Source organism: Berkeleyomyces rouxiae (genome assembly GCF_048999995.1).
Source record: "Berkeleyomyces rouxiae strain 22BRR77 chromosome Unknown BrBRR77_ptg000005l, whole genome shotgun sequence".
NCBI classification, from domain to species: Eukaryota; Fungi; Ascomycota; class Sordariomycetes; order Microascales; family Ceratocystidaceae; genus Berkeleyomyces; species Berkeleyomyces rouxiae.
Genome location: NW_027396495.1, coordinates 1,682,028 through 1,692,300, shown reverse-complemented (window position 1 = coordinate 1,692,300; position 10,273 = coordinate 1,682,028). Strand labels below are relative to the sequence as shown.

Below are 10,273 nucleotides of genomic sequence, written 5' to 3'. Positions count from 1 at the left end.
TGTCTGCCATGGTATGAAGCCCAGTACATTAAAAAAAACAAGAGAAAAAAAAAAAAGAGACAACGCCGCCTCGCATATTCATAACCACAGACCAGGAGCAAAGAGATGGGGAACCGGACCTCTTTCTCTCGTTCACCGTCTCTTGAGAATAAGAAGCAGCACCAAGCGGAAGAAGAACCCCATAAAAAAAAGATAAAAACAAATCGCTATCCAGATGCCGCATTAAGATAGAGTATAAGAGGGACAACATTTACAGCACAGCAAAGACCGAGGCCTGCCAGCATCGCAAGGCAGAACAGGACAGTGACGGGGGGCAAAAATGAAACAACAAAAACAAGACAGCCACTGGTGATCTGGCGGAGTGTGGTAGTGGAGCGCTGGGTGGGCTTAGACAGCGTCGTCTGCAATCTTACGGAAGCGCGCGTTCATGGACCGCGCCCACTCGTCCTGGTCGGAGGCATCCAGCCAGTACGACCGGCCGACACTAATCATGAGGCGGGCCAGTTTTCCGCGCCACACGGGGGCATCGACGGCGTCCTGGGAAAAGGGCGGGCCGAGGTGCTTGATGGGGTCGTCGGACTCGGGCACGCGGTCGATGCGGCGGCGCAGGCACTGCTGGGCAAAGGCGGCAATGACAAAGCACAGGTAGAAGCGGCCCAGGGTGGCCAGGACAATCAGGACGATGCTAAAGGCGGTGTCGTGCGGCATACTGGACGCGCTCTTGTACAGGCTGCCGCTGCTGACCTTGAGCGGCGTCTGCGACGTGAGAGAGTCGTCGGCGCGGGCGTCCTCGGCGGCGCGGGCGACGTACCAGGTCATGGCGAATGAGGTGGTCAGGCCGAGGTTGATGAAGGAGTCGATGATGTAGAGCCAGGCGAAAGCGAGACATTCAAAGGGGCTCTGCTTGCGAATGTGCGGGATGAGATATGCGAGGGCGGCGATGACGAGGATGGAGTACAGGTAGGTCGGTATTTGCAGGGCGTTCAGGCTGTAGCCCGTCAGCACGGCAAGCAGGCCGTAGATGCCGGTGGCCTTGTTGAAGGCGAGGATGGCGGCGATGATCTCGGCGGCCAGGGGCAGGCCGATGCAGCCCATGAACTTCTGCAGGGCGGGAAGCGGCGGCGGTTAGCACGGGTGTGTCTGCACGGAGGAGGGGAAAGGGGTGAGGGAGGGATTGCAGCTGGGCCGTCCTGGGAAAAGCCCGGGCGTGGGTCTGAGACGCCGCGCCGCGCCGTGCCACGCGGCGTGTCGGCTGGAGCCTGGAGACATGTGGAGGGAGGGGGGTCGGCGACCAGGCGGCAGCGCAGGCATGCGGGAGCATAGCGGACGTACCTTGGGCCGCGGGAGGCGGAAGAGACGGGAGATGGAGCGCATGGCGGGCGGGTGGGCGGGAGACAGAGGGGCGGGAGACAGAGGGGCGGGAGACAGAGGGGCGGGAGACAGAGGGGCGGCGTCGAGCGGAGAGAGAGCGAGGGAATTCAGGCGTGTGGAGGAAAAGGCGCAGCGAAGACAGGAGAGCGACGGCTGACTGGCTGGATGGAAGTTGAAGAGAACAGCAGGAAGAGCAGCGCGAGCAGAGCAGAGCAGAGCAGAGCAGAGCAGAGCAGAGCAGAAAAGGAGCGTCGGAAAGGGGCCAAAGGAGTGTGAGGGTGAGGGCGTTGTAAAGGAGAGACTGGAACAGAGAAAAGAAAAGGAAAAAAAGGAATGACTGAAGCACTGCACTGATCGCGGCCGGCTTTGGCTCTTGTGGCTGAGGCTCTAGCTCGAGAAGGTCCCGCCGTTGAGGCTGAAGGGTTTGAGTGTTGTTCGAGCGGGTTTTATTTTGTCTTGTCTTGGAGGGCGGGAAATTCGAGAAGAGAAGAAAGAGGGAGACGAAAAGAAAAGATTGAATGTATGGCGAGAGTGGTGTGGCCTGGAGGGAAAAAAAAAAAGAATAAAAAAAATTAAAGGGACAGCCCAGAATGCCTGCATAACACATGCAGAACGCAAGACGTGCAGCCCATTAAATCAAAGCCAAATCCAACCGGCTTCCGGGCCCACCGAACACCCCGTCAACCAGGCACACAAAACACGCCAGTTTCATGGGAGGCCGGCAGCTGGCGGGAGCAGCCCGGCAGCCGGTCGCCAGCTGCGCGCGCGCACGGATCCTCGCATATGAACCCTAGGCTAACCCTGCGTTTCACTCCTGCGACGCCCATGACTCTTCGGGGGGTTCGCTGTACCGGCCGATCTCGACGCCGGCCCAAACAATCCGGACCCAAACAAGTTATGCTTGCGCTGTTTTCTCGCACACCTCGTCTGCCAACGCACCTATCCGCCTGCCGACTCGCTCGACCTAATCGCCCGCACCGCTCCGTCTTCTCGCGCGCCTCCCACACACGCGCGCGCACAACCCCGCCACCACCGCAGATCCCCCGCGCACGCCCGCCTCCGCTCCGCCGCTCCGCCCCATCGCGCGCCATGTCTACGTCCGCCAGCCTCGTTGAGAGTGCCAAGAAGGCCGCCGCCTACCAGGCGGTCGCCGAGCACCTGGACCCGACGTACACGTACGTGGGCATCGGGTCGGGCAGCACGGTGGTGTACGTGGTCGAGGCGATTGCGGCCCGGGGCGCAGGCTTCTACAAGGACATGATCTTTGTGCCGACGGGCAGCCAGTCCAAGGGGCTGATCCGCGACGCCGGCCTGGCTGTGTGCCGGCTGCCGGACCGGCCGGTCGCGGCTGACAGCCGGCCCGTCTGTCTCGATGTCACGTTTGATGGCGCCGACGAGGTCGACGCCGAGCTGAACTGCATCAAGGGCGGCGGCGCGTGCCTGCTGCAGGAAAAGGGCGTGGCCATCCGGTCCAAGAAGTTTGTTGTCGTTGCCGGTACGTGGCGCACCAGATAGTTGCTCTTTGGGAGGAAACCCTAGCTAACACACACTCTTCCATAGACTACCGCAAGCTCTCGCCGCGCCTGTGCACCGTGTGGAAAACGGGCATCCCCATTGAAGTCGACCCGTTCTTCGCCACCGACATCCTGCAGGACCTTAAGGACATGGGCTCGCTCAACCCCACGATCCGCAGCGGCCTGCCGGCCAAGGCCGGCGAGTGCGTGACCGACAACGGCAACTGGCTGATTGACGCGCCGTTTGAGCCGCTGCTGCTGGCCGGCAAGGACAACTGCACTGACGCTGGAGCTGGCTCCTCCGGCTCCGGCCCCGGCCGCCGCTGGGAAACCACCGCACTGGCAACCGCGCTCAAGAACCTGGAGGGCGTCGTCGAGACGGGCATTTTCCACGGCATCAACGGCATCCAGGCGGTCGAGCAGGGCAAGCGGCGGGCGCAAAAGCCCATCGCGGCGTACTTTGGCATGCAGGATGGATCGGTTAAGGTGCAACAGGCTTAGAGAGTCAGCCGCGAGGCCAGAATATACGTGACAAAGTGACAAAGTGACAAAGGAAGCAAAGGGGAGGTTCTCTCCCCTCCCCCCGTCCACCTCAACACCGAACAAAAAACAGGGACCCGCGTAAATTGTCTAATGTAGATAATATATGTACTTAGAAGCAAAACCAACCTCTGGCCCATCAAGGCCTGGTTGTCGTGTTACAGAAGCCCACAATCCACGGAAACATTACGCATGAAGAAAAGAGAGACCGACACGGGAGGCGAGGGCAATTATAGAAGCACGGTAGGGAGAATACAACAGAGCCCACACGCAAGCAAATCCACGAGGGCGACAAGACAAAGAATGAAACTAGAAAAGGGGGCGAGGGCATAACGGGCATGGCAGGAGAGGAGAAGGAAGGGTTGGCTGGCATGTAGCATGCCAGGTGGCAGATCCGCCGGACCGCCGCATGGGCATGGGCGTTGTTGGCACAGCCGACATGCAGCTCGCGTGTTTGAGGGACTGAGCCGCAGGCCCGCAGTCGGTCGGCGGGTGTCGGGGCGGACGGGCGGCGTGTTGCGGGCCTGCGGCCGTCGCCGGTCGCGGGAGTCCGGACTTGGACGGGAACGCGGCGGGTCGCAGACTGTTTAGCAGGCACAGCCGTCCTGGGCAGCAGGCGATGTGTTGACGTTGACGTCGATCACTGGGAGCGTGTTAGCGGACTGGACGGGGAGTTTTCGGCGGCACTCGTAGACTCACTCTGGTTCGCCGTCTGGGCCGCGGTGTCGTCCATGCCAGGCAGGGCCTGCGCTATCCGCTTGAACAGCGTCTTGACATTGTGGCCGACCTTGGCACTCGTCTCCATGAACATGAGGTTGTTCTTCTTGGCCTCGTCCTCGCCCTGCTGCGTGGTGACCTCGCGCTTGTCGTTCAAGTCGGTCTTGTTGCCGACCAGCACAATGATGACGTCGTTGCCACGCTCGGCGCGGACGTCGTCTATCCACTTCTTGGTGTTTTGGAACGACTTTGCGTCTGAGGCGAGTGTCCTGTTAGCCATGGGCCGCCTCGGGGCATGCATGGGGCCACACTTACTGGTTACATCGTACACGACAACAGCCACGCTGGAATCACGAATGTACGAGGGTATCAAGCTGCGGAAACGCTCTTGGCCGGCCGTGTCCCAGAGCTGTAACCGGACGGTTCTGTCCTCGAGGTACATGGTCTATGCAGTGTTAGAAGACGGCTGAGACGGCGGGACCACATGGCAGCGCGGCGGCCTGAGATGGACAGGGGGGGCGGGCTGTTGGACTCGGAACTTGCTTTGGACAGAAAGTCGATGCCAATGGTGGCCTGGTACGTGTTGTCGAACGAGTCGTACATGAAGCGCGTGATCAGGGAAGTCTTGCCAACTGCGAGGGGCGGAGGCGGTGGTTAGCGGGAGGCCGGATCGGGGGGTCGCCACGGAGGCTTGGGACAGGAAGCCCGGGCTTTTTGACAGGGAAACATACCGCTTTGTTCGCCCAAAAAGACAAGCCTGTCGTACACAACGAGAGATTGCAGGTTAGCACGGAGCGCAACGGGAGGGGGGCCGGGCCACGGCCGGGCCGGGGGGATTGCCTACTTGAACTTCTTGAGCGGGGTGTTGTAGGACCCGCTGGTGCCGGCGGAAGCCATGGTGGCGATTGATTGGGGGGGGGGGGGGGTTGGCGGTCGGTGGGAGACGGCGGGGAGGAGGGAGGGGGCCGGATCTGAGGGGCCCGAGTCTGAAGGGGGAGGGGTAGCAACAGCGAGCAAGACGGCGGCGAGGTTCGGCGATGAAGTCGAGAGAGCAAAACAGCGGGCTGTCTGGGGCGCACAAATCAGGAGCAGAAAAACAGACCAACGTTGTCAACGACGACGAGCTAAACAGAAAAAGCGAAATTAAGCCAACAATGTAGTCGAATAAAACGGCCAAGTGTGTACAAGTAGCCAAAGCTCCGGGGCCACTAACCACAGTTCACTCGAGTATTGGCTAGACTGCAACTACGAATAACTACAAACCAACTACAGTTCACTGAGCATTGCCGAATACTGGCCTGAACGGCCTTGTCCAGCTGCCTATCAGCTCCCTGCCAGCGTCACGTGGCGATAAGATAAGCTTATCGATCGTGCGGGTTGGTGATTTTTTTTCTAACCCAGAACCAGAACAGCAGCGCTTTGCCAGACTCCCAGACCTCGCTCACACCCGATCAACCACCGACTTCTCCCTCATCTGTCTGTATCATGCCCGTCATCCAGGGACTCTCCGCCGCGCCGAGCGCCCCCGCGCAACACAAGCAGCCGTCGAGAAAGGGCAAGAAGGCCTGGAGAAAAAACGTCAATGTGACCGAGATCGAGCAGGGTCTCGAGGAGCGCAATGAGCAGATCATCCAAGGGTAAGTCCGTTCTACACACACGGTCGTGGCGTATTGTGTCTTGCTTTCTATATTCCCTGTCCTGTCGGCTAACACCTTTCCTTTCCCGCCCTGCAGAGGCGTTCTCGCCGAAAAGGACGCCGACGACCTGTTCGACATTGACATCAAGGGTGACGTAGCCGCTAAAAAGTCCATTCCCACACGCCTGCGCGGCCTCAAGGCTGACGCCATCATCGGCCAGCGCTCGGCCGTGCCCAGCGTCTCGCTGCGCAAGCGGCCCGCCAGCAAGGTCGGCGACGGGCTGGTCGAGCCCAAGCGTCTGCGCAAGGACTGGGTGTCGCACAAGGAGCTGAGCCGCCTGCGCCGTGTGGCCGACGGCGAGCGCGAGACCCTCGTCGTCAAGGACGCCAGCTACGACCTGTGGGGCGCCGAGCCCGAGCCGCTGTCGCACAAGGACGAGTTCAACTTTCTCCCTGAGCCCTCCAAGGCCAAGCTGCCGACCACCATGAAGGAGGAGCCCGTCTCGCTCGCTGCCAATGGCAAGGCCATCCCCGCCGTCAAGAAGCCGTCGGGCGGCTTCAGCTACAACCCCGCCTTTGACGACTACACCAGCCGCCTGGACGCCGAGGGCACCAAGGCGCTCGCCGCCGAAGAGAAGCGCCTGGCGCGGGAGGAAGCCGACCGCGTGCGCGCCGAAGCCGCCGCCCGCTCTGCCGCCGAGGCCGAGGCCGCCGAAGCCAAGCTCGAGCTGTCCGAGTGGGAGGAGGACTCGGCCTGGGAGGGCTTCGAGAGTGGCGCCGAGGACGCCGGCAAGGCCAAGCGGCCGCAGCGCAAGACACAGGCCCAGCGCAACCGCATCAAGGCGCGCAAGCAGGACGAGCAGGCCGCGCGCCACGACAAGGCCGTCAAGCGCAAGCAGGAGCAGCTGCGCCAGCTGAAGCGCATCACGCGCGAGGTCAACGAGGCCGAGCAGCAGAAGCTGGACGCCAGCAGCGACGACGACGACGACGATGCCGACGCCGAGGGCGACGACGCGGCGCTGCGCCGCAAGGCCGTCGATCGCCTGCCGCTGCTCGAGCCCGAGCTCGAAATCGTCCTGCCCGACGAGCTGCAGGACTCGCTGCGCGCGCTCAAGCCCGAGGGCAACCTGCTCAAGGACCGGTACCGCAATCTGCTGGTGCGCGGGCGCGTGGATGCGAGAAAGCGCGTGCCGTTCACCAAGCAGAAGAAGGGCAAGCTTACGGAAAAATGGACATACAAGGACTTCAGGATCTAGGCGTTACGGCGCCCGTGGCTTGTCGTTTTTGCCTCTTTTCTTTTGTTCATGGCTGGGCCTGGCTCTCTCATCACCATTCACGCGCGTGCTTGTTCATATGTCGTTACGGGGGTTCTTCCTTGCTTTTTCTTCCCTTGTTTCTTGTTCTTCTTTTTCGTTTCTTTTGAGGAAGCCACTTCTCTTCCTCTTACGTGGATCTTCACCTGGAGTTTTTGGATTCAAAAAGCATGTACTGGCGCGTATTGTAATGCATTCTTTATTATTCACAGGACTCGCTCGCCATCGTGGCTTTTTACGGCGGGCACTCACTGCTGTGGGCACGGAAGTGTAGTATATGAGTAGTTATTTGCTGTTGTTATAGATTGAACCGATCACCAAGTTGATATTGTCGTCCTGTTGTACACCAGCGCGGCGTCTGTAGTTATGTGGCCATCTTAAATTGCAGAACTATGCTTGTAGCAGCTTAAAAGGTCACGAGATCTAGCCATGGGTTGTTAGCTGTTTGCCGTCTTTGGCCCCTCTGCGTGTTGGTGCACACTTACCACGTCCAAATAGCGACCGTTTCGTCCAGTCCATCGCCATGAGCATGCGTGTCCTCGTCGACACATTCTGGGCAAAATACGCGCCTCGCCACGCATACACTGCCCACAGCCCGCCCATGACATTGTGGCCTTTGCCAAAGTCGAAGACGGCCGAGTTGCCGAGATAGGCCAGGCTGCCGAGATGGTGGTAGTCAAAGGCCTTGTAGCCGGACGGCCGGCTTTCGTTGGTAAAGATGTCGTCGTCGGCAAAGGCAGCCGAGTTGCGTATAATTTTGTTGAATTTGCGTGCTAGGTACTGGCCCTGTTGGTTAGCCCGCTGCGCCGTGGCCGGCAACGACGTCAGCTTGGCGTCGATTTGGTTGAGCAGCTCGCGCAGCTCTTCAAAGTCAAGGGTCCCGGACTTGTCCTTGTCAAACTCGGCAAACAGCTTGTCGAGACGCTTCAGGTGGGTCACGGCCTGCGGGAAGTTCTTCTTGGCGCCGGATGCAATCTTGCGCCACTGCTCAAAGGTGAGCTGCACCTTTGCAGGGTCCTTGCCGCTCTCCTGGGCCATGTGGTGCAGGTAGGTGATGATTTTGTCGGCAATGTTGTTCTGCACCGTCGAGCAGTCGCCAATGGCATAGACTTCGCCGAGCGGAGAGCCAATCACGCGCAGGTGGCTGTCAGTCTCGAGGGCGTGGCGGTTGTTTTGGTTCTCGAGCTTGGCGGCAATGCGCTGGCAGAGGCTGCTCTGCGACACACCAGTCGACCAGAGGCAGAAGCCCATGGGCAGTTCCTTTTCCACAACTGTCCCGTCGTGGGCTTGTTGCGTAAAGACAATCTTGTCCTTGTACACCTGCTTCACGCGAGAGTTTGTCATGACGTTGACTTGGTCGCGCGAGAAGCGTTCTTCGGCATACTTGGACACGGATTCGTCGTACGTGTTGAGAATATGGCTGCGGCTTTGGATCAGGTGCACCGAGATCTGGTTGCGCAGTAGCTTGGGAAAGAATCTGGTCAGGTCTTCGTTGAGCAGATCGAAGAGCTCAGCAGCAAACTCGACGCCAGTCGGACCACCACCGCTGACGACAAAAGAGAGCAGTCTACGGCGCTCCTCTTCGCTGGTTGTGGGGAGACACGCCATCTCGACATTCTCCAGGATGCGCTTGCGGATCTGGCGTGCATCGTTGACATCTTTGAGAAAGTAGGCATGCTCTAAGCCCTGGACGCCGTGGGAGTTGGTCACAGATCCCACGGCAATCACCAGCTTGTCGTAGGGCACATAGAAGCGCACTTCTTTGCCGTCGGCGCCCGTCTGCGACACCTCGACGAGCTTATGGGCGAACTCCACATCCTCGGCGTTGGCTGCAAGATAGTGGCCGTGTGTGCGTTTGAGAATGCGGCGGATCGACTCAACCAGCGACCGCACCTCGAGTGTGCCGACGGTGGCCGATGGCAGCATAGGCGTGAACAGGAAATAGTTGCGAGGCGACACAACTGTGATGTGGTAGTCGTCGGGGTTGATGTCTTTGAGGATGGCCACGCTGCCCCAGCCGCTGCCGAGAATGACCAGGTGCGGCTTGTCCATGTGCCGCTTCTTCTCTTCGCTGTCGTTGTCATCTATGTAGACATCGGCAATGGGCAGGTTCTTGGGGCCGCCGGTGCGGGGGCTGAGGGCAAGCTTGGCGACATTGATTTCGGCAAGGTTGTTTTCATCCGAGTATGTCGATGCGTCGTAAAGGAAAAAGCCAACAACGCCCAGGCCCAAAACAGCTACAGTGACGCCCAGAGCTGTGGCGGCATTTTGGGCCAGGGTCAGCAGCCGGGGCTTTTGCTTGGGGGCCAGAGGGGCCTTGGCAGGGCCATTGTCGTTGGCCGGGGGAAGAGGGACAGCAGTAGAGGCCAGGCGGCATTGGCCTGGCTGTAGGCGAAGAGAAGCTGTGGGAAGCGATTGGCGTTGTCGTGGTTGTGCTTGCAGAGATGTGGCGCAACGAAGTCTGTCTGGATGGTAATATCGCGAGGGGCCGGCGAGGGACGGGGGCGGCGAGCGGGCCGGCCGGGGAAGTCTTGGCATGCGGCCGGTCAACGGCAAAGCTCGAGTGCCGGCGGGAAGAGAAGGCATAATGGCGGGCTGGTGATGTGGGCGCAGGGCAGAAGAAGGGAATTGGCAGGTGGCCACATTAGATGGCGAAGATGAGATACTTGTAGGCGGGCTGGCACGGAAACATCGGAACAGGGCTTATTAGGCGCGAGACGAAAAGAAGAGACCAGCTCGGGCCAATCTTTGTGCACATAGACTTGTATGCCATGCTTGCTTGCTTGTGCATGGATTCTCCCTCAGGCACTTTTAGTCTAGCTGCCAGCTTCCGGACTCCGACGTGGAGGGAGGGGGTTCCAGCTTCCCAGAGGGCAGATCCCAGAGTTCACAGAAGGGGAGCCTGTAGGTCAGGCCCAGTTCCCCAGGAGCCCAAGGCCTGCATGCAGGCCTGTCTCACTGGCTGGACACCTGCGGTAAGCCTGGCTCTAGCTTCGGCTGAAGCTGCAACAAGCTTGGCTGAGCTCGCCGAGCTTGACGCTGTTCTGAATCCGGAAAGTCTTGCGTCATCCTGGATTCTGGAGTGCCGGCTGGTATGCAAGTAAGCGAACACAAACCCCGTCTGATGCATGCATGCAGTTTTGGAATGATTGGATGCACAAACGATGGCTATAGTTAGATGA

The 10,273-nt window shown here is 59.9% G+C and overlaps 5 protein-coding genes across 5 annotated transcripts; 2 read left to right on the top strand and 3 right to left on the bottom strand.

Moving 5' to 3' along the window:
* Positions 1-387: 387 nt before the first annotated feature.
* On the bottom strand, positions 388-1,374 carry BROUX77_005623 (uncharacterized protein; the record flags this gene model as incomplete). The annotated part of the gene is made up of 2 exons (XM_073750517.1): positions 388-1,101; positions 1,333-1,374. 2 exons carry the CDS (start codon positions 1,372-1,374, stop codon positions 388-390), a joined length of 756 nt encoding a protein of 251 aa, XP_073604509.1.
* A 1,086-nt stretch (positions 1,375-2,460) lies between these two features.
* Positions 2,461-3,386, top strand: BROUX77_005622 (uncharacterized protein; the record flags this gene model as incomplete). The annotated part of the gene is made up of 2 exons (XM_073750516.1): positions 2,461-2,866; positions 2,932-3,386. 2 exons carry the CDS (start codon positions 2,461-2,463, stop codon positions 3,384-3,386), a joined length of 861 nt encoding a protein of 286 aa, XP_073604508.1.
* Positions 3,387-4,012: 626 nt separating this feature from the next.
* Positions 4,013-5,039, bottom strand: BROUX77_005621 (uncharacterized protein; the record flags this gene model as incomplete). The annotated part of the gene is made up of 6 exons (XM_073750515.1): positions 4,013-4,068; positions 4,125-4,397; positions 4,458-4,587; positions 4,686-4,774; positions 4,874-4,899; positions 4,987-5,039. 6 exons carry the CDS (start codon positions 5,037-5,039, stop codon positions 4,013-4,015), a joined length of 627 nt encoding a protein of 208 aa, XP_073604507.1.
* A 588-nt stretch (positions 5,040-5,627) lies between these two features.
* On the top strand, positions 5,628-7,034 carry BROUX77_005620 (uncharacterized protein; the record flags this gene model as incomplete). The annotated part of the gene is made up of 2 exons (XM_073750514.1): positions 5,628-5,779; positions 5,876-7,034. 2 exons carry the CDS (start codon positions 5,628-5,630, stop codon positions 7,032-7,034), a joined length of 1,311 nt encoding a protein of 436 aa, XP_073604506.1.
* A 463-nt stretch (positions 7,035-7,497) lies between these two features.
* Positions 7,498-9,677, bottom strand: BROUX77_005619 (uncharacterized protein; the record flags this gene model as incomplete). The annotated part of the gene is made up of 2 exons (XM_073750513.1): positions 7,498-7,514; positions 7,577-9,677. 2 exons carry the CDS (start codon positions 9,675-9,677, stop codon positions 7,498-7,500), a joined length of 2,118 nt encoding a protein of 705 aa, XP_073604505.1.
* Positions 9,678-10,273: the final 596 nt, after the last annotated feature.